Below are 24,327 nucleotides of genomic sequence, written 5' to 3' on the forward strand. Positions count from 1 at the left end.
CGACGGGTAAAAATGAGGGATGGGATCACTGGGACTGCTCTATTCAGAACACACCCCCTTATCTGCTGCAATTAACATTAAAACCCCCCCGAACACAGCTAAATGAAAACATGAGTGCCTCAAAATATGAATGCTACCATATGCCATGCTCGGGGCTCTGTAAACTTCTCTCTATCGGCCTGTGCTCGTGAATGCCATTTGTTATTCAGTTCCCAAAGAGGGAAGGGGGATATTTAGAAAATCAGTGTTCAACCAAGTGAGCTCCGAGGGGAAAGCCACACCAGAGGGTCAAAGAGTCATTTAAAGTCAACGGATCTCTGCAGAAGCCAACCACTGTATCTCCATATATATTCTCCAACCCCTCGCGCACAAAGGAGGAGGAAGAACAGGGACGGCTATAGGACAGGAGGGGGTGTGTGGGTGTTCCAGACCATAATTTTCCTCAACTGATGAACTGTGAAATGCAACAAAAGCCCCCATTACCACAAGAGGGATTTTGAGTCCATGGAGCTATAGGAGAGAAAAGAGGGTTAAAAAAATGCCTTTGTTAAATAAAATACACGGAGAAAGAAAAGAAAAACGTTCCCGTGTAGCAGAAATCAGACTGTGAGGGCCAACATGGTTGGTATATATTATTTGTGAGGTCTCCGGTCCCTAGAGTATGGTGACCACTTAACTGTGAGAAAACGTGATATTTCTGGGTGACTTGTAGTCAATAGCAAGAACTTTTAAAGATATTCAGAGGCTAAATCTGAGCTATGAGAGATCATCCCTTCCTTGACTTATATTCAATAGCAATTTTCTCGGAATATATCATTTCAGTATCTGGAAACCAAAGCTGAATGAGAGGGAAATATAATGTTTTTGCTTCCCGGGATGAAACGTTAGCCCTTTTCCTATTGACTTTGTTTTATACATGTAAGAGAATATGTTCTGATTTGCTCTTTCACAGTCCAACATGTGAGTTCACATTTAAACACAATAATGATCCTTCAGCTTCTCCGAGGTTCCTCGCCATAGTTTATGGTGAGGGAGGAAATGTTCTGCTTCAAATTTAAAATAAAAAAATCTACAGAAAACCCTGTGGGAGGCTGGAGCCGAGGGGGCCCCCCGTCATCCTGTGATGGCAGTGTAAATGGTGAAGCAACACCGAATGCCTTGATGGAGCCCAGATATACAAGTCATACACTCACACAGCACAACATCACAGAGCAACACCTGATGTTTTCTGCATACCAACTTTTCGCTAACTTCACTTTGCCAAACTTTTTTTTCCCTCTCTGGGAGTAAACATTTCCTCCTCTTCACAGTTTCAAAAAGTCCTCCCATTTCATTCATGTACAACCAAAAGAAACAAAAACAAAAATAAACAATGACACATTGTAATGATAGGAGGTGGTGTAATATGCCATTGCTCACATTGATCACTAAACCACACCCCCTCAAGTGTTGCTACATCTGCAAAGTTTTCCATTTTCCCATGACACATGCTCAGTTTGTAATAATATTTGCAGCTCTGCTACTTAAAATTCTTGGTAAACAAAACAAAGTCTTTCATTTATTGCGGGTGGCCGTTGGTATGCCTGCTGAAAGTAAAAATATTTTCCGCATACCATGAGGTGGTTTACAACGCAGTATCCAGCGGACTCATTAAAAGGAAAAAAAAAATCATTATTTTCTGTCACATGAATTATTCTGCAGTAGTAGACGCTCATAGTAAACATCGCAAAAGTTTTTGAGTAATGAGTGTGTGTACGTGCAATCCAAACGCTCTGGCTTCTGTTTGCTCTAAACACTCAGTTTCAGATAGCTTTTTTTTTTATACTCTTGGCTTTGATGATGTCAACAAGAGCAGATCTCCCTATTATGGTCATGTCATGCTCACAGCTCTGGCTGTGAGCTCAGGAGCCTTGCCCACCTGCTGTTCCCACCTTCTGTTCGTTAGAGGCAGCCAATCAGAAAAATGTGGGCTTAGAGGGAGGAGGAAGAAGCTTATTTTAGATGGAGGATGAACTGAGCAGCTGCACTGAGGGCCAGGATTATTTTCAAGTGTGAATCATGCAAAGCTCCTCTAGCAGAGCTCCAGATCAAAAATATGTTAGTAGAAATGAGGATAATAGGTTCCATTTAATATTTCCAAGTGAATGACTGTGAAACAATTTGAGAGTCTGATCAAAGACTGTATCCATAATCAAACCTGGTGCACCTTCCATTGTGTTTTAGTGTCTGCTAGAAAGTACATGAAAATATTCACAATGAAAGAATATATAATAACTATAATAACTTAAAACTAGGTTTGAAAACTCCAAAGATGTTTTTCCATAGCAACTCTGAATTTCTGCTATCAACAGTATCTCCCATTTCAAACATGTCAACTCAGTTTGCAGAACGGCTGGAAATGCACCTCTTCAGGGAATTACAGCATAATAAAATCAACGCTAATCCAATTGATTTGGAAATATTACAGAAGGTACTGTTTGTGTTGTATGTGCGGTTTCACTTGGCAACAAACTCAAACAAATGCATAGCACAACAAAGTAAGTGAATTTAGGCTCTGTATCCAGTGTGAATACAAGGTTCGCACTGCGGTTAACTGGTTACATCAGAAAATTAGCTGTTCTTATTCTTTTGCTAGCCTGCTGTTTCCTGACTCTAGTAATTGCTACTTACATTAGAGGAAACACACTTTGCTGTTGTGTCTTTGTGTCTGGATCCTTGATCATAGCACAAAGATGATGTGGCAACCATACACTCAAAACTCAGCGAATTCATATCAGAAACTGAAATTTAAAACAAAAGTACTGCTATACAAGGCTGAGCCACAACATGCCCATAACAGGAAGTGGGATTTTCTGCCAACACCTGTTTAATGGACTTCTCTTGAGCCTGGTCTGGGCTGGCTGACAAGCCCATGTTCATATTGGTGCTCGAAGGCTCGGGAGAAGGAGCGCTTGGAAATAAGAAAATGATAAAAATTCAGCCGGTGCCCGACGCTCATGCAAAGTTTATAGCACAGGATGTGTCGGACAGAATATGATGAGATCCTCCCCTCACTGCGGTATCTGTAACCTTCACACTGGTGAGCCACAGTGTGGGTGTCTAACAGTTATCTGCTGTCTTAGACAATATTAGATCTATTCTCGCCGTGCCGGCAGTTGAATTCATCAAGCTACAAAATTAAAGATTGAAAGGTTCATATTTGGAGAACACGGGGGAAAAGTGTGCAGGCTGTAGGTTTCAACTCATTAAATATGAATTTTAACACTACATGACTGACATTATAGAAACCCATCTGTTAGTCTGTATAATAACTAAACAGTTCTGTTTACTTAATATCACCCTTTGTAAATAAGGAAGCAGCCAAAAGCAGCTTCTTCATTAGTAAGTCCAATTTGTATTTTTCATTATTTATTTATTTATTTTTTAATTATTGTTGCCAGAGAGTCTGGACCGTGCACCGATTTTGCACTCTGGTCACAGTGGCGGCTCAAATCCTTAAAAAAGGAAAACAAAATAATTTTCTCACAAAAATAAAATACAATAAAATTTAAAAAGTCCTGATTTCTCTGCATAATTGGAGAAATTAGCAATTTTGTCTTTTTCTATGCTCAGACAATGTGAAATCACACAAAGCAGAGATGCTGACAGTCCAAAAGCTTTAAGAAGGGAACAAAAAGTAGGGAACTAAACAAATAAATGTATTTAACACAGTAGTAGCTTGATGGTTAGTTTGAGTTATTCTGGGTTTGACAGTTTCAATATACAATTTATGAAATTATATATTCAAATAAATATGTGTTTTGTTAAAAACATGTATGCCAAAGAGTAATCAAGCTGTGTCATTAAAGTTACAGTGTTAAACAGCAGCCTGGTGTTGTTAAAATCAGTGTGCATGACATTATGTTGCTGATAGAATAATTCAGGTTTTTTTTAATAATGAATGACCTCATGTTATGAGTGTAAAATATTTTTATAGTAACTTTTGGAAGCCTGGCCCACTTGTTATGGAGGATATATTTAGTACATACTTACATACATAAGTATTACTTTACCTACTGATTATATAGAGAATTTCATCTATTTTTTTAGTTGCAGATAAAACAAAAAACTAAATTGAAAAAATATTGAATCTGGTGATTTTCAGTTTACAATGCATCAGTTCATCATATTTCATTAAAGCAATAAATCTAAGCATCAAAATTGATGCAAATGGACTAATTAAAGCACAGTGTATTTAGCAGGCATGTCTGTGGGAATGTGGCTTCAGCTTGTAGCTTGTTGAAACAATAAAGTACATTTTATGGCTCTTACGTGATGAAAACCGCTCTGCCCATAAAGAAGAGTGTTTGAAGTGTGTCACGTTAAGAAAAAAAATGAATACGCACTATACTGAGTACAACCTTCGCCTCAACTTGTTTGCTGAGGGTTGATTAGGCTAATTAAATCACAGAAAAGAGACAGAATTCCCTTGAGCGCAGATTAAAATCAGCTGTGAAAAATTCTGCTTAAACATCGCCTGCTGGGTAATTATACAAAAATAATAACTCAGGCTTTGTTTGCCACTCCAGATAGCTATCAGTAATCAAACAATGAAACAAAAAGCTATGCTGAAAGAATCTGTGGATTATCCACAGATTTTTTTTTACTCCTATTAGCTTGTTTTGGCAAAAAATTCAAAAAATGCAATAAATGTTTGCCCTTGTTTGGCAAAGATGAAAGACAATACATAAAGTGGATCACACTGATTTAGTCCTCCAATGTTAAACAGTTCTACTGAATGGAAAATGTTTTTTATTGGTGTTTAATTGTAACAATGTTCCTGATATCTGACCTTTTTTATACCAATCAGCGCATCTGAAATTCCATCTTTGTGCTTGTTTTTGCAATCTCACCTCACAAAAAAATCCAATATAAACTGTTTATGAGACAGACACAGACAACACTGTAGCCCTGTGAAAAAGCAGCTGTCTCTTTTCTCTCGATATCATCCTCCTCTAACCCTTGCATTGAGCGTTGCAGTATGAAATGAGACATATTGCTGCTGACAGCGCACTCGTTTTCTCAAGGAAATGTCAACGTGGAGCCCGTTGGCGGAGTGGGATGGTTGAGGCATGGGAGAGTTAAAACGCTTTGGCTGTCTCAAACCTTTAATCGGGATCAGCTTAGGAAGAGGGGAGATTTGTATACCTCTGAGTAAATCTATGGGGGCTCACAACAACCTTGCCTCCCATTCACTGGTTAACACATCTAGAAAACCTCATCTAAAAGGATGACCAAGATGCAACATCGAATAGCAGGTTATAATGGGAAAAAAAGAGTCGTTGTTACAGAAAAATAAAAATAGATTAAAAAAACATCAATCCTGGCAAGGTTCAAGGAAAACATCTTAAATCTGTAGTAAAATCAAGCAAGAGATGCACGGTTCATCTCAGCCAGAGGTTAACTGGAATGTACCATCTTGTCTGGTAAGCACAGGGGTGCAGGTGCTCACAGTCTGCACACTGAAAAATAAAAAGGAACACTATGTCTGTGTTAGGGAGTAACATACCTTAATGACCAAATAATGGAACTATTACCAGTGAAAAAACACTTTAGTAAATTAAAGTTGCAAATGAAAATGTTGACGATTACAAACAAGGCTACATCTAGATATTATTTTCTGTATAAAGACGTTATGTAGTATATAACTCATATTATATTTCTCATGTTGTTGCTTCCTTCTCTACTTGTGCATTCCAAAGCCTTCCTAGTACTGGCCATAAGCACAAACAAATACTCCTAAGCAGGTTTTGTTCAAGATAACAAATCAATAAGTATAAAAGCACCAACTACTGACCAATCAATTCTCTTGGAAATTGGCAGCACCATTTGTAGAAGATCTTGCAGCGCTCGGTGTTCAGATCATGAGGGTCTCTTAGGAGGGCAAGAGTGTTCAGAGAAGGTCTAAACCCTCTGGCTTTCCCTGATGAGCATCAATAAGAGAGCTATAGATTCTCAGCGGAGGGAATTGCCTTTTCATTGTTCTGTAGGCCTTTGTATAGCAATATAATCCTACAACAGAGACTGATTAAAGTACTAGTAAAGTCTTGTATTTTATGTCCTTGAGAGTAAGCCTACTAACCGGGTTGAATTATGTGTTTATATATGCTCTTTTTTTACTGGGATTTAAACATGTACACAATAAGTCAAACTTTGATTAAAAATATATATATATATCTTGCATATTTGCAGCTTAAGGGGGAAAAAATAAAATATGACATGCTATAAAATGCTTGATATGGGTATGTTTGCAGGCTTAGAAATGGCAATGGTTAACAAAGTTCACATTTTAAAGCCTATATCAGTTTCTAATGAATTATCCAAATTAGTTACAACGCCATGTGTGGTATACTGTCCTCTGACACAGCATTACAGTCCTTTGATTGAGGCTGAAATGGGGTAAAAAGGCACACACTGCACCACCTCCTAACAATCCCCATAGCTTCCTCATTTAGATGTGATTGGCTATGAAATGTACTGGCCTGCAGGACTCAGGTTTCAGCATTCATCAGCACTTCCTGGTTGTAAATTGATGGCACAGAGAGAAGCATCCAGTACTTGCACGGGAATGCAGAAGGACATCAATGCATGCAAGAGCATGGTTTCCAAACACGGTTTGATTTATATATCCACACCTACTGAGTAGACTCATTTATGTTTAATGCCACGTGCATCAAAGAAGAACAAAACTGTGCGTTACGCTGAACGATCATTTTATAGCCCAAAAAGCTCTGCGGCGAGGTAAATGAAACACTGATAATTCCCTTGAGTGCTCTTGACTGTGATGCGGTGGCTAGACATAGAGGAAACGCAGCTACTTCTCGGTTTAATCAATCTGTACTGGGAAACAAAGACGTATCTAAATGCAACATAATTACTTCCATTGGTTTTATAAATATGCAGCTTTTTTATGTTTTTAAGGTTTTCCAAATACACAATCATCAAAGTTAATTGTTTTGCACAAGAACTGGCTTTTTTGGAGATTGCACATTAATTTTGTATGAGCTCAAAGATGCCCTCGTGAACGCTGCACAAACCCGACCATCAGGCTGAGGCTGTGGGAGCCGTCCAGGCTTTTAAAGGCCAGTCTGAGTCTAACTGGAGGGGACCGTGAAAACTCATATGATGGCAGATTCATGTGCCGGAGTTCAGTGAATGCCAGCTTATTGCTAAGGAAAAGGTCACTGGGCTAGAAGGAGAATTAAAAAGTCTTTACTGGGGAGGGTGGTGTGTGTGATGTTGTCTTCCCTTATCTGTGACCCTGGGATGAAGGCCGCAACCCGAGATAACCACGCTCATATAAGCAGCACGCCCTCAAGCTACTGCATCTCTTTCCGTCTCGGTCTCCTCTCGTCAGGCTTCGGTGTCTGTTACCTTCTGCACTCCAGGAAGCAGACACAACGCTTTAAAATACACCCGCCTCTATGAGCGCAAAATCAATTACCAGAGAGATGGAATTCTCCGATAATGCAGCATAATGATAATTGCCCTGGATCTGCCGTGATTTGACTTATGATACAAACCACTATTGGCATTGTAGCAGCGTATTGGCAGCCAGAGTAGCTGAAATATCAATGATAATTGTTCCAATGTTGATTTGGAGCCACGTTACTGCCTGGGGTAAACATAAACCAATTGCACAGAATTGGACTCCATGGTAAGCAGCAGGGGTCATATTTCATTGATGTTTGTGTGATTTGCGATCAGCACAGTGCAGCAAGAGAGAGGAAATGGTTATGTGGGAGCTAACCGCTGCCTGTTTAATTGAAGCACTCCTATCACATCGACTGCCGGAGACACGAGGGCGACAGCGCGGCACAAACTCGCGCTAATTCAATAAGCAATAATCAGACTGTTGTTAAGAGGCTGTCATTAATAATCACAAACTCCCTCTCAGTGAGTCTAGAAATAGAACATAGATCAAAAACGGATGGCTGCTCGTCCAGGATTCAGCCAGTTTATCCACAACATAGCCGCGGCAGGCCGCACAGATACTACGACGCGCTTCAGACTCAGATGTGGATCGCTCGGAGGTCAGGGAGTCACCCGGAGGGGAAAGAAAAGCAGAGGGTGGCTGCATTTTGACAATGACCTCGCAGATATGGAATCCCATGCCCTCTAACTCACTTTGCCTTCAACCAACCTTGGAGTCAGCCAATCACAGGAGTCAGCATTTTTCAAAAGTGCCTCAGAGATGTCGGGCTGAATAATGTGTCCTATGAATAAAACACATTAGCTACAAAACATGCTGAATTATTCACATTTCAGAGCCTCCTTGCCTCCCTACACTCGAGATATTAGTTCTTCAGTCATCATATGCTTCGCACACGGTCCTCGGAGTCTCTGTCTCCCTCACGTTCACTCCTTCTCACTTCTCCGTTGATCATTCTCACTGCCTTTGTCATCTGTGTTTTGTTAATCCCTCTCTGTTTCTCTGTCTCTCCCCTCAGCTGACTTTCTGCTGATGGCGAGTGTCTATTTATACTCCCAAAGTTACTACTTTTCCTGGAACATCTCACTATTTATCTAAAGAGCTCTTGAAGCCGTTGAGGAGTACATTTGTTCTGAGAGAATCTTTGATGATTTGGTAACACACGGTGGCCCAAAATGGATTCATCATTCAGCGCTAATCTGAGGCGACCAGCTGTGAGCTTCAGAGCTAAAAGGACCTGAAATAAGGAGGAGGGTGTTTTGCTAATTAAATACTTGACCTAATATGCATCTTTTGCTCATTTCACTTTCAGCTCCATCAGGAATTTGTAATTTTCATGATTGCGTTATAATTTGCAGAATCAACACCATCGCTGACACTTGAAAGGGTAAACCAATCAACCAGTCGCTGCTTTGAATTTTGCTTTTTTAAATCAGTCTGATCCCGCAAAACATCCCCATCATTTGCTGGGTAGTTCCTTGTTGAATTTGTTGTGATATTAAATGCTCGTTGGATAATTTTCTAAAATGTGTTTAATTATTTTATTTATTCCGACTCCACTTTAAAGTGTTTTTTGATCATAAAACTGAAAATAAATACAGTAAGAAATCCTGCTGATGCGTACAGTTTTGCCCTGCAGGTCACAGCATTAAAATGTTTATATATGAGAAAACATTTTCCTCACACAAGAACATCTAACATCTTTTTTCAGAGCTTCCCAAAAAAAAAACAAAAGAATAATAAGGAATGCTGTGTGACTGATTAATATGTCTGAACACTGCATGGGTAAAAACATTGTGCATATACCATCATACACCACACTGTTATATTTTTAGTCCACCTGTGCACTATTTCACCCACCCAGAAACTGTTTGAATTTTTAAGCCACTCACTCATCCACAAACATGGGTGCAACAGCAAAGCTGTGCTGGGACGTCTCTTTACTCTGAAAGCAGAACGACTGAGGAAGCTGTATTTCTATATGAGGCTTTTGTGTGTGCAGAGAAAGAGGTGAGCGCTTGTGTTTTCATTGAAAAGTCACATTATACTGTGTTTTCTGCCGTGTCAACAGCACATCAGACAGTGTTTGCAGTGCACACCAAGAAGCAGCTCTCTAAACAGCAGAACATGACGTCAATGGGCACAAGCCTCTAATTCTTCAGCCACAGTAAGGTATCTGAGTCACACAGGCTTTTGAAAGTGTCTGTCATGGCTGTGGGGTTGAACAAGCCGAGAAGCAACTTGATACACGGGAACAGATAAGAAAGACGCCTTAGGTTGTCTTTTTTTCCCTACTAGGTGTACAACTTAAAAAAAAAAAGTTTCACTTTTCAGCGTACTCACCAGGGCACAGTACGTCTCTGGAGGGTCTCCACAAGTGATGTTGGGAGGATCTAGAGTCACCTTTAGGTACTGGGTCATATCTGCTGCCTCGGGTTGGCAGGCCATGTAGTCCCAGGTTAAGCCTTCATCTGAATAAACCTGGGACTTGCACACATCGTAATGTCCCCATGCTGCAGCAGGGTAGTGCTGCATGGCTGCCTGGCAAACACCAGTCCACAGTGCCTGCAGCGTCAGCGCAAAGTGGAAACGCATGACTGGCCCTTTCTCAGCTCCTTGTTAAGGAGCCGTATCTCCTTCTGAAGGGTGTACAAACAAGGGATCGCTCTTCGACTTCCACTTACTACACTTCACTCAAGAAGAGTGAGGAGGCATGCCAAACTCCCTTTCGGTGGAGCACGGGTTGCTTTACAAGTGTTTTTCAGTACAATTTCTGTCTCTTTCAGGTTTTCGAGGGGCGGTGGATGATTTGAGGGATGGTGAGGCTACCAGCCCATTGAGAAGATAAGACAGGACCGAGGGAGGGAGGAGGATGGTGGAGGAGAGAAGGAAGAGGAAGAGGGGGGAGGCAAGACGGAGATAGCCCTCTGACACGCTGATAGGAAGATGAGTGACGGGTCTCCTCAGCTTGCCTGGCTGTCAATCATGGTACTCGTCCTGCGTGACGATCTGGCACTGCAGAGAAACAGGAGAAGGAGAAGAAGAGGCGGGGTGAATATACCTCACTTATGGGAATAGAATTTGACAGTGAGAGAACATTAGCTGGGGCCACGTCATGAGTAAAAGGTGTACGTGTGAAAAGAAAGTTGGATGGGTGCGAGAAAAGGGTGCCGTGCTGGTGTTGGTTGTCGATCAAAACACAGAAAATCAGTAAGCGAGGCCATCGGGGTAAACTGGATCCTGCTGCTTTCACGCCAAACCCTCATCTCACACTCAGCGGTATTAAGCCTACAGTGTTACAGCTTTCCCACAACCACACTCACCTTACACCTCAGTCAACTCAAACACCATACAATGCATGGGAAAAAAGGACAAATAGCATGCAGAACATAACGAAATTTCATGTGTTGTTCATTCATGGAAACCATTCACCTCAGTGCTGCTTTAATCATAAATACTGGACAGTACTCTAAATGGCTGCTTAATGGTTTAAGCTAAATGCAAATTTCAGCTTCTCTTTTTGGTTAGCGCCACTTTGTATCAGTGCTTTATGGGATAATACAGCAAAAAATCAAGTTACAGCAGGGAAAATGTGCAAAAACCTCACATCTATAAAACACAGACATGCTTGTGCACTTTTGTATTGGTGCATATACATGTGCAAACACACCAAAGTTCATATGAAAACAAAAATACCAATAAGCACCAATCGGTTCAGTGTATTGATGCTAAATTTGATCTTACAGATAAAACATTTTGTCCGAGGTATCAAGGACTTGTACTGTGTCAGCTGCACAGGGGGATGGAAAAAATGATATTGTACAGTTGAAATCAATTGTGTAGTGAAAAACCCTGAAGTAGTTCAAAAATAAAAGTTGGCAACATCGGGAGTATTATGATACTTTAACAGCTATCATGAGCACTGGAGTCGATGATCCAACAGGGAGTCAAGGGAGGCTTTTATGTCCGTGTTGTCATTAATAATATATAAATATTGTTTTTTTCCAGTTCAAGTTTAAGTTCTTGATTAAATGTACTCAAACAGAGATTGATTGATTTTTTTTTCACTTGCAGGCAATGGTAAGACACATTTTGACTGCCTGATAAAGCTGATGTAACATTTGTAGAAACTGTGAAGGGTGTGAAGGACACAGAGAATAAAGAGGTAATATTATTTATTATCTACCTGATTAATGAAAATCCATTAAAGAAAAAACAAAGAGCCCCATCAAATGCTCCATTAAATGCTCCACTATCTTCACCTGGGAGAGCTCTCCTAGTTGTTACAATCGAGCATAGCATCCGGGGGTCCATAAAAAGCTAGCTCGTCCGGCCCACCATCCATCACTATTCAAAGGTTAGTATAATGTGTGAAGTACGTGGGAACATTTTCTTGACAATAGCTGGCTGCACTGCACAAACGAATGAGAATTAAAAATCCACTGAAAAAAGGTAAAAGTGACCTTGACCTTGAGCACAATTTGGATGAAGACCCATTGTGTGTAACTTTGATTAAATTCTGATTGGAGCAGCAATTCTTTCAAATTATGGAGAGATGGGCAGACGACAGACATCTCACCACCCTGTAAGCTCATCTGACTGATGCAGCTGAGTTAGAGGTAAAACGGTAAGCTTTCTAGCTAGTGCTAAGTCTAAGTATACTACTGTATATGTAAGAATTCTGGGTAATTTATACGCAGAACATTGCACTCTCTGTTACTACGTTTTTTGTTTGTGGAAGTTTGTTAGCAGATATACCGACTTGTGACCGATCGTTAGAAGCCACCGCAATACAAAAACACTATAGGAAGTTAAAATGTTCTCAGTAAAGGTGCAGCCCCTGTGTGTGTGATCCAATAATTCCAAACATCCTATGGCAAGAATAAAGAGACAAAACTGTTTTCAACATTACAGGTTAGTAATTAATGATGACTGGATAATGAGTCATGGAGCTCCAAAATACTGTATTCATGACATATCACACTTAATCAAGACAACATCCTCAGCCAGGTAGTAGAGGCTTTGACCCAGAAACAGGGTTGCTAAATCTTTATGTAACAAGTGCACAGATGAAAAGATGAGATGAAGAGATACTCATGAGATTTGTGAGAATGAATCAAAGCAGTGAAATCAAGACAATGAGCGGAAAGACAGTGAAATACTCATGTGTACTCCAAATTCCTTTCTATGGGTTTGTCTATGCAACCAGAATATTACAAATATATGTAACAGTTATCTGATCCATACTGATATAAACCAAGTGATTAAAGCTGCCTTAAATGAAGGACGGAGTGAACCATACTCCACAAAAATGAAGTGGCCACTTTTGATATTGTCCCACATTTCAGCATTACTAGTTCATGACTGTTCACAAGTTTTAAAGGAGTCTCGCAGATGGTGGATTGTCCATTGCAGGAGCCACAGTCCTATATCACATACAGTGATTTACTTCATAGCGTCTATAGGATCCATTTATAACTGCCAACCATTGTGGGCTATGGCCTCGTTTTTTCTTCTGTCTTCAGCCTTCTCTTATTTATTTTTTTCCACATATGCTTTTTATTCCCCTTTTTGTGAATTTAGGTTTCTTTTTTACTTATTTAAAACATCTTTGAAGTAAAGATGTCTCCGACCCACATTTATCTTTATATTTCAAAAAGCAAGCCAGATGACCAAGGTCGTAGGTTATGTGAACATTTCCTGCTTCCTGCCTTCAAACAGCAGCCCAACTGAGAGTGATTGATGGAGAGCAGACTTGGAGACTGAAGGCTCCTTCTCTGGTCTCTGTTGTGCTGCTTTTTCACAGTATGTGTGCAGCAACAAAACACAGTTTGTAGTCATGCCTGATCACTTTCACCTAACAGACACTAAATTAGGTCTAAGCGATCTCTGATGTTCACTGATGGTGTAGTATTGTTTTAATTGCTAACTTTAATTGCAATTAATGATTAGATTAGATTAGATTAGATTAGATTAGATTAGATTAACACAGCCATGTTTAATAAACCCTAAGGGCAATACTATGGGTAAAATTGGATCATGTTATCATACTACAGACACACACACACACACACACACATATAGATACACATATATATTTATTCATTTATTTAGGGAGAAGTTGAATAAAAACTAAAGCTCAGAATTATCAAAATGTGCTAAGAAGCAGCTGAGCACAAGCTGTGACAGGATTATAAAAGGAAGTGTAGTGTGAGAGTGTGAGAAAGTCAGTATGTGGAAAGAAATAATACACTTCTATAGAAGCTGAAGTCACATTTAATGGTCTACCTGAAGCCTAAAGATGTGTTCAAATGAGTAGATGAGCATAAGCATAATAGAGACGGAGATGAATGCCCAGATGAAGGGAGTCCACTAAGGACAATGTAAAGACATATTTAGTTCTATTTCACATGCAAATGTAGCATTAAGGCTATTTTTATTTGCCTCTTAAAATGTAAATTGGACGCATTGTACCAAAGTAGGGTAGATATGCGATGCTTCTGTGTTTCACACTGTGGCATTTGGAGTCATTTCAATCCGACTGAATGTAAATCATAATTTTTAGAAACAGTCAAGGTCAGGGGCAAAGACTCAGTAGCATATAAATACACTGTGCAAAGCAGCAGAGGCACAAAGTGGGAAAACATCCATTAATAATGTTGGAAGCCAGATGATATAAGCAGAAATGCAAGGTACCTAAAAACGGGGCAAGATAAGATGAAAAAAATAACTCCAATTGATCACTAACGCACATATCCCGAGCTTTAGCATTCATTCTAAAAAAAAAAAAATTCCATTCAAGAATCCAAGAATTAGTGGAAAGAATTTAATTTTGCAGGTAAAATAAGCGAGAAATACAGTGTGAAATATAGAGTAAAGTATTGCAGGTCAGTGGGCAGAGGAGGGAGGAAGAGATTTGGGGGCGGGGGGGGGGGGGGCAGAACTGAAGCACCTTAAATGTAAAATGTACAAATGTCAATGGGGGAGATGTCAGCAGGTGAGGAAGCAGCCAATTATCCAGACGAACTCTTGGCACAGAGCTCCCTGTTCCCATTAAGAGACATAATATTACCGTGTTAAGAAGGAGACTAAAGAGATGGCTGGAAAGTGTCCGTGTGTGTAATAGCGTGTGTGTAATAGCGTGTGTGTAATAGCGTGTGCGCACGCCTCACGTGCAACCTCTGGATAAAAAGTGGTTCGAGTCATGGGTAATGAGACAACAAGCACGGGCGAGGGCTTCGATAACAAGCAATAGAGATCACAAAAGCTGGGTCATTATTACTCCACTAGCCTGGACACAGCAGCCCCTTCCTCTCATTACTCCCTGCTTATAACCCTCTGTCGCTCCAAGCAGACGAGGTGAGAGCGAGAAAAGGAGAGCAGATGGAAGAAGTGTGGATGTGCATCTTAAGTGAGAAAATGGTTTATTTTAGGGCAGGCTGCTTCCTCCAACCATCGATCAAGGTCTAAGGACATCAGAGGAGGTGCGTTCGGAGGAAGCCTGAAAATTCTTCCACGTATAGGAATATATACTGCATCGTATGCACACGGCAAGTAACAGTGGGAGGTCGCTGAATATGAGAGAGGAGCGGATGTAGAAAAAAAAAGTATTATTTTAAAACTTTAAAAAATAGCTTTTCTCTTTCAACAGAACCGCATATTGCTCAATCGCCTAGTCATTCAGAAATATGGGATTTAACTACTTTTTAAAAATGTTATTACACTGATGTATTAAGTTGTAATGTACGTTAAAAAAACAATCAAGTCATTAGAAAAAGTTTAAATACGTCACAAGACCTGTCCCAGTTGATGAAAAAATATATTCAGTATGATAAAGCAAAGCCCCACAGCATTTCTTCTGTTAGACGTGGAAACACAAACAGATATGTTATAAATGAGGCTATAACTAATAAAAGTTTGGATCTCACATCTTTATCCTGTTAACAAATGTCTGAAACAATGATCATTTTTAAGGTTTTCAGTCATTAATCGTTACTTTTTATGTTCAGTCACAAAAAAATACAGTCATGGAAATATAAATTCCTATGATCTCATATTGGGAAGAAAGAGTTGCTTTAATTTTTTATTGATTTAATTATGATATTTCTAATTATTAGAGTATTATAAAACCTTTAAATGCAGCTTCATGGAAAAATGGTAAGAACTACAGCTCCATGTCTGTGGGTGCCCCTCAGGTTGCTATGGTATTTATGGGTATGCCTATTTTTATATTATTATCTTTGACATGTATTTTATGTCTATTCTGTGTCATAAAAACAAATATCATATTTTCTATTCAAAAATGTCAAGGGGATGCTGATGTTTACCAAAATAAGATAAAAAAATCTCCACAGTCTGCGACGGGAGTTTACAAACAAAAAATCAACTGAAAAGATAAGAAGGGAAAGATTACAACCAAAAAAATGGAATAACAGGCACTTCAGGTAAGTTTGGACAAGTACTGAAAATAAACCAGTGCACACTGGCTGTAGGGATACAAAGCTACCAACAGAGCACCTTCACACGCTGTAGATGTGCGACACCAAATATGTGCATCATGTTCTTTTCTAGGCTTGAGAGGCAATGCTGAATTCACAGAGTGAATTGGTTTTGGAGTTTTAAACGTTTAAACAATCGCACTAATTAGCTTTACCTCCAGATCCTTGACTTTGGCATTGTTGTGACTGAAGGCAAATCGGATTTGTTTCTCAGATCAGGTCTTAAGGGCAGACTGCTGACTTTCGTATTTGCCAGTGATCGGATCAGATTTGCGTATCCAGACAGTACCAGAACCAATCTGCATGAGCTGCTGCGGTAACAACACAAGTGTCAGTAACTGCATTGCTCCACTTGTGACGCAGCTTTCTAAGAAGCCTTCCCTAACAAAGTAGCAGCATATAATTTGCTTTGGCATCTGTTATTCTCCATGTTGCTCTCTATAGCGCTCTGCAAGTGGCAGCATGAATTACACTCAAACTTACATTTCTCATAATTTTTTTTATTTTTTTCCACAATTCCTAAAATCAATCCAAATAAAATAAAATCTCGATATGGCGAGAAACAGATTTGGGCTGACAAATCTGACAGTTACGTAGTTGCACATACTTGTATCGCACATTTCTTTTTTTTCGTCTAGATTTGTGTCACATTATCATTTTAAACACATTATTAGCTGATCAGAATACAATTCTACGCAAACCCAAACTCCATCTACATCTCTCATTATTTCTTTCTGCTCTGGAAAACCTTTTTTTTAGAATGTATTGTCCTTTCATCGTTCTGGTCATTAAGAGCATACATTTTTAAAACTTTAATCATAGGAAACCATATTTCCACCAGTGCTTTTGCTTTTTTAAAGTTAAGAAACCCTGCCACTGTAGCCTCGCACTTTTCATCAGTGTGAAAGAATTGATCAAATTCCAGCATCAACATAAATGGGTTAAACCGAGTTGAAATGAGCATAAAGAAACTTTCAAAAGGTAAAAATATAAACAGCACACACACACTGTGAAATATACTGAAGGCCAAACATCCTAGTAAAGCAGTGACAAATGGAGCACGTTTTGAATAGAAGTAAGCTTAAAAACATGAACATTAGATTGAGAAATTGAATTATCAAGATTTTTACACATACAGCCATACATTATTTTGCTTCTGCTCTGTTTTGTTAAGTTAAAATAACTGTTTCTTTGTTTCTTCAGCAGGGACGTTGTTTCGATATGACTGTATGTGCAAAAGACCTACTGTGTGGGTCGGAGTGGAGTTGCCATTTAGACTGAAGGTAGACTTTTTAGTGAACATGAGGGGTTTAGGGCAGACCGTGCAAAATAATAAGTCTCAAAAATCTTACATAAGGATTTAAAGAAGTTTTCATTTTCTGAAAAGCAGATTTGTACGGGAGAATGACGCAAAAACCCCAGTAGACTGGAGAGCACAAGTCTGGGAGCTGAACAGATCTTAATTTGCGTGCTGAAGAAAAACCCTTTATGACTGCGCAGTTAGTCAAGAAGGTACTCCAGCATGTGTGTGCACAGGTTTCAGTGTCAACAATCAAGAGAAGACTTCTTGCAGATGCTCAGAGGACCTGCTGCAAGATGCAAAACCCCGGTAAGCCTCAAAAGCAGAAAGGCCACCTGCAGCTCACATAAACATCCAAAAAGAAAGTTTTGGAGCACAAGCGTATGAAATGAGGGAGCAAGTTTTGTCTAAACGTAGAAAGAAGAAAGACAGGAAAACTAAAAAATAAGCAGCTCCACCCAGAGCATCAAACATGGAAGTTGCAGCTATTTTGTCTTGAACTGCTTCCGGTGGAACTGATTGTTTCACACATGACACGATGCAGAGGTGCACAAATTCAACTGATGGGTTAAACCTAACTGGAAAATTTGTCATCATCCAGCAAGACTGTTTCCCTAAACAACCAAAGAACATTTTAAAGTAAAGACGAGGTATTTCCTCCACTGGTGGAGAGCAGACACCCCACAGAACCCACGAGCTCAAGGAGATTACAGTGAAGCCCGGAGAGAGCATCAAGCATCTGCTGATATCTGCGAGACAAAGACTTCAGGCCATCATTTACTGCAAAAGTTTTCACCAAAATGTTATATGTGAGGATTTGCTTTGTCCAAATGAATCCCTGTGCTGTGTCTCCACTCAGCTGTTTCCATAATGACACAAACCCGATGAAATTAAACATATTTAAGGTGTTGGTGCTTTAACGCACAGTTACTATATGTCAACCTGAATGGGCTGAACACAGAGCCTGGAGAACAACAGATGCTTACTACTGGATTGTAAAGAAAAATTACTTCAAGACGTTAAAGCAGTGATTTTAAGGTGGGGCAGAGGAAATAAAAAGCAGCTTTAACTTCTATTAAAGGTCTTTACAGAAGTGTGAGTGTGATTAAAAAAAAATCTTAGAAACAAAAAGTGTTAGTCACTCCGGGGAAAATAGCAACGTATTCAAGAGCCTTGTTCAGGCAGTGTCATAAACCACATACAGTAGAGCAGTTCCTCACAGCCTGTCTGAAACATCAGGGGACTGTAGACATCAACCCGCCAGTGCTGCAACCTGCAAGCTTTTATATTTAGACACATGAATCTTTCACAAGGCCCCGTAGAACTGGGATGGGGTTGTTCGGTTGGTGAGGTCACCACCCATCAAAAGCAGCCTTTTCACCCAACTGAACACCTCTCTCTGGGGCTGAGAAACGGCCCTCTGCGTCCTCTTCCATTTCATCCCAGAGGAGCACACGAGCACTGACTGTTTATCCTCATCACAAGGAAAAAGTTACGTGCATGTCCCCAGAGCTGCACTTCACTACTAGTGGGAGTAACTTGTAAACCATGCACATTGTCAAATAAACTAATGAAAGGACGACTCCTTATCAGTTTGTAGTTCTTCCTTTTTTCTCACTCTAGCCCTAAATGTGTACGTCTGAATCTAAATCCAGTGCTTTTGTCCCACTTTAATTCCCCATTCTTCCGCTTTCTAATTTCTGTTTATATTGAAAATTCATTTCTGTTGACCAGTGGTTTGTGTGGGTTCAGCATTTTCTCCTGCGATTGACTGCCAACATTCTCCACTGCTTCGGGCAGCATTTCTTTTATTTTTTTTAGTCCGCCTGTGAACAAAAGAGGCCATTTTGTCACCCAACCAAAAAGAACTATCAGGTCATAATCGCTTCCAAACCATCTACAGTGGCCCACAGGGGGCAGTACTTACACACCGGCCACATTATAAAGCAATTTGATGAGTAATAATGTCCCAAAATGTAAAAAGTGTCCACTTTAGCTCTAAAGGGTGCACTCAGGACAGGGTGCGGTGGAAAAATTACGAGCTTACAGCTGATATTTGAGCTATTTTCCTGCCTTTCATTTTTAATTTCACACATTTTATGCACTTTCAAGGGCAATTTCTGACCCTGCTTCTGTCCTGTCGCTACCTGCTTTCATCTTTTCTGACTCCACCTGTTTCATATTCCCTACCAGTGCCTTACTATAAGAGAAACAAGAACGCAGGAGTGAGAAGGGGAGAAAGACAGGATGGCAGACAGTCGGAAACAGATGAAAGATAGATAAAGATAGAAGCTGGCTAGGCTTCAGGAAAGAAAAAACCCTCCTGCCTGCTCTCTGCGCGCCGCTCACCAGATTTCTCTGCCTGCTTTTTTTCAGAATCCCTAATCTTGCCTGTTAACAACCTGCCAATAGGGCCGCTGTCCTCATGAATAAACATACGGAGAGGGGAGCATGGCCCTGAAAACATGACAACCAGCGTTCATGTGAGCACGCCTATAATGCGAGTGAGCTTGCCTGCGACTCAGTCCATCACTTAGCACTTTTTTTCCACTTCTGAAAATGTTGCCACCTTCAATTGGCAGGCTTATGATCTTTTAATAATGATGACAGGTAGCAAATGGGTGGAGTGCTGAAAGCTATGAAGAGGCTGTGTGGTGGAGATGAGTGGGCTGACTCACAAGAGCTCAGAGTTAAAGCTCCGCTGCGGGGTTAGACAAATAATTTGCCTGTTTTTGTTAACTGGGCTTGCACTGGCCCTTGTTTTCCTCTCCTGGTGTGATAAATGTCTGACGGAACCAGATGCAATAAAAGAACAAAGCCACGAGTTCTGTCAACCTGATGTTCATTCGTTAAGAATTTCAGTTGCTCTTCTCCGAGAAGCTTTCCCACCCTCAGGAAAAAAAAAGTGAAAAATGGACAAGATAATAGGCAGTGAAAACTGGATAGTGCTGGCTATCAAAAAGCCATGCTGGAACTCTAAGGTAATCATTCCTTAAACAGGATGTGGCTGCAGTCTGTCTTTGAATCAAGCATCTACTGGAGCCAGACAGGTCAGGCCTCTGAAGGCGCACAAATCCCTGACGGCCAAAGAAGACGTGCTTCACTTGCCTCCACCAGCTGTATCCGCCACCGTCCTCCATCACTCCCTCTTTCCATCCACCCCCACCCCTTCCTCTGAGCTGCTCAAGCTGCCTTGTGTGCTCTGTGTGTGCGGGAGCAGCACTTTTGACAGGGTGACTGTGGCGATGCTGACCCAAGTCGAGCTGAACGCCCTCGGGCGTCAGTTACTCCAGCTGCACATATAGAGCAGCGCGTGGGGCACCCGATGAGACAGTGAGACAAGATCACTCCTACTTGCCTCCTCCCTCCCTCCTCCTTTTCTCTGCTTCCCCTCGCCACCGAGCATGCTTCTCTTTGCGACACAGGAACACCTTATGCATTATTAAAGACACTTTTCCTAAAAAGGCTGCTAGCACATTATTCTGCAACCACAGTGACATGTCTGGATGCTCAAAATGTCCACTTTAGCTCTGAAGAATGTGCTCACCCAGGTAGCTCTCTCAAGCTGACAGTATTGTGAAAAGGTTGGAATAGTCACACAGTTTAAAGCGACAGAAGCTTGGACCACACAAATGATGGCTCAGTGTTACCTATGAGTTTTTGATAGCATTAGATATAAATGACAAAGCACATAAAGCACAAAGTGACTTCAAATCTGATATCAGTCACTCATTTATGCCAAAAGCAACTGTAGCTGATGCTGTGTATGAAGTGTAAACTAAATCCAGAAACCCTCTAATGCACACTGTGATCCTCCAGTCAGAATTTGGATGGAGCCTGAACCAAAGAGCGCTCATGTTTAATGATAATAGGTTAAAGGCATCTGCTTAAGGTTTTTTTTAGACTAATTCAAGGTGAAGCCATTCTAGTCTTGAAGATTATAACTATTATTTAAAAAAAAAAATAGCATAACTGTACTGCCACATACTGCTTTGTGACAGACCTGGTGTCACTCATTGGGCTAGGAAGCATCTTTAAATCACATCAGGAGCTACCAAATGTGCAAAAGTGACCAACACCTAAACCAAATATACCAAAAAAAACTTCTAAATGCAAGAGACAACACAAGGATGCATTAAAGGTGGAGTAACTGCTTGCAGCGTGACACTAATATAATTATACATGGCAGTGAAGCAAGGACGTTGTAATAAGTTCCACAAGGGGGCGCCTCTAAAAAATGACCTGAGGAAATTGTGTCATGTTTTTGGATGAATTCAAGGGCACCTTATTTCTACATGTTAACAAGTCTTCTTTGCTTTAAACTTTGTCAAGCTGTCCAGAAACCAAAGCCCAACAGCTGCCTGCCCCATCCTTAGCTGTTTATTGCTGGAGATAAATGCATATAAACCAGACTCACCAACTTCCAGCAATGTTAGAATTTATTAACCGGAGTGTAAAAATTATTCCTCAACGCACAAAAGAAAAAGTAAACTTCACAAGCAAATGGAAAACTCACATTTCTTTGAGTGCCTCTCTGGGAGTCCCGCTGCTCTTTAACGCCGCTCAACAAGTTCAGAGCAGCAGAATGAACATGAACGAAGAATGAAGCTCTTTAAGACGCGCTCCTTAACGGGAACGTGATGAGTACGCACGTCAGTCTCCGAGGAATCGCTGCGCGCACCATCTCTCGCTCTTGTTTCAATCAAGAGGAGGATTTTCCTGCCACTTCAAAACAAATGACTGATCACCGTCCTGAGGGCTCGGTCAGCACCGCGCCTGCTGGAAACGCGGGGGATCTCTGAGCAAGACTCCGGTGCCAAAGTGTCCATCATCCTCTTTTCTGGTGTCATTCCATCACGGCGTCAAACCTGAAGCACAATGATGTCCACGGAAAAGGGAACCCCCCACCCCATCCCATACACACAAACGCACACACACACAGTACCGCGAAAGAAACTTTGACCTGCTGGCGCGCTTTCCTCCTCTCTGCGATCTGCTTCCTATATTTCCAAAGACTGCTGAGAGCGGATCTCTGCGCGGATCCCGTCCCCACTCTCCCCTTTCTCTCCTTCTCCCTGGCTATGAATAGGTTTCAGCCACTCAACAGGGACATGAATCACAGACAATTAGTCTCGGCTGCTGAGAATATCCGCTCACATCAACGCATCTTCTCCTGGCCGTTTCCCCAGCAAGGCGCAGCACCAACCGCACAGACGGAGATGACGGGGAAGATAATGCGCTCCGAGGCTCTATTAGATGAGACGCACACTCAGCGTGTTTCCCCCCCACACACACGCATACCTATGGTTTTTCTCCACACCCCTCCAGCCCTTCTCCACTTCGACATACTCCTCCACCCCCCACCCACACCCCTTCTTCACAGACATCAACACGCACAATCCTCTTTCGGGACCCGTTAGAAACTCAGAAGGGAGGGGGATTGTCTGTAGTTGAACCTTGTTTGGTTGAGTTCACACGAGTCGGCTGATCGAGTTAAATTATCCAACAAATGTGGGCGTGAATATAGTCTCAAAGGAATGATTGCATCCGGGCAAAATAGAGGGGGGGATCATACTCTTGGTGATTACTACTTAACATCCATCCGAGCATGTGAGAGGAAAAAAATAGAAGAAAAAAACAATATTTGTGCTTTTGATTTCACATGCAAAGCCATTGTGAAGTGTGAACGTGTTGAAATCCCAGGATCTTATTTATAATTAGATTTATTAGCTATAGTTCTAGTAAAGCGAATTTAATGTGTGTTGTAACTATTCAAAATGGTGCGTAATTGCTCCAAAATCCCTCTGATGCAAATAAAAACAGTGGTACCATACGTTCACTGTTCCCGCCTCGTTAAACGGGCTGTTTTAATTCCAAATACGTGTAAATTGGGACAGATTAGCATAATATAACCAAGACTGAAAAAAATGGAAATGAAAAAATAAGGGCGAAGGCTCCACTGAAAGTGTCTATTTTAAAATTTTAAAACTCAGTTACTGTGGGTGAATACGTCCGTGGGATTACTTAGATATAAATAATACAAAAATCTGTTTATCAGAGTTTAACATTCGAAGTTTAACATCTGTGGGTGAAGAAGCGACGTTGTTTACATTAATTTAAGGATCTCATAACCTACTTTTTAAAAAAAATTATAATAATAATAATTATTATTTAGTTAGCGCCCAGTGTGTTCTGTATTATCACCCCTTAACACAAGGAGCAAGAGAAGACGGGATGTTAAGGAGTCGGGTCATGACACTTGGCGCGCAGGTTAACCTCACAGTAGCTTGACAGCCTTACAGTTGAACGAGTGTCTACAGTCTATCTAGTCTCTAAAGGCCAAGACAGGCCCCTAGTCACCCCCTACCCGAAGCCAACCTGTGTTAAGGCTGGTGATGTTCAAGGATGTGGTTAAAAGGAAAGCACAGACACACAGACTTCATAGAAAACGTTCGTTGGGCTTTTTTCTTCTTTTTTTAAATATCGATCAAAGAGCCTGAGAGAAAAAAAATGTATTTGATGACAAGTGTCAGCCTTATTGTAATTTTTAGTTTGACTTTAAAGTGGGAATATCGGCACGCAGCAGTGCTGATTCGTTTCGAGTTAGACGTGGAAATGCTTCCTGCTTTGGTTCTGTGCACCTACAGCGCATCCACGTGTCCTTTAAACAACGTATACAAGTGATTTGGAGCAAGATTTTAAGATAAATCTTTCTGTTCAAAGAAAGTGTGAAACAGCACTTTCTTAGTAGGACAGCGGCATTCAGGCTACACCTGATCTCATATTGGATGTACCACAGAAAAGGTACCGCTTTTTATTAGAGCATCTCTCCGCACAGGAGAGTGTGGTGCCGAATGAAAGCACAGCAAAGAGAACCTGAAAGGTAAAAAAAAAAAAATAGCATGTGATCTCAAAATAGTCGCCTTACTTTCTCTTATCACGACGCACCTTTTGGTCGCCCACTTGGCGCGCGTCGTAGCGAAGCTTCAAAAGTTTATGCGCCCCTCCATCCAGCTGGACGTCAATTAAAGAAATAAATCGGCTGCCTGAGCCTCTCA

At 40.8% G+C, this 24,327-nt stretch overlaps 1 protein-coding gene across 3 annotated transcripts in view; it reads right to left on the reverse strand.

Annotated features, from left to right (window-relative positions):
- The window catches only part of ntng1a (netrin g1a), a 116,766-nt gene that overhangs the window by 91,923 nt on the left and 516 nt on the right, over positions 1-24,327 (reverse strand). Inside the window, exons 1-2 of one of the 3 annotated variants that reach the window (XM_040036208.1) lie at positions 21,786-24,322; positions 9,815-10,486 (exon numbers count right to left, since the gene is read on the reverse strand). In XM_040036208.1, coding sequence (XP_039892142.1) covers positions 9,815-10,066 — 252 coding nt within the window. In that variant the 5' untranslated portion in view covers positions 10,067-10,486; positions 21,786-24,322. Of the gene's footprint in view, positions 1-9,814; positions 10,487-21,785; positions 24,323-24,327 lie in introns of those variants that run through there. The other 2 variants (XM_040036210.1, XM_040036209.1) reach the window with 2 other exon arrangements.

The sequence above is a fragment of the Simochromis diagramma genome, unplaced genomic scaffold (assembly GCF_900408965.1).
Source record: "Simochromis diagramma unplaced genomic scaffold, fSimDia1.1 OVJJ01000271.1, whole genome shotgun sequence".
Taxonomy (NCBI): domain Eukaryota; kingdom Metazoa; phylum Chordata; class Actinopteri; order Cichliformes; family Cichlidae; genus Simochromis; species Simochromis diagramma.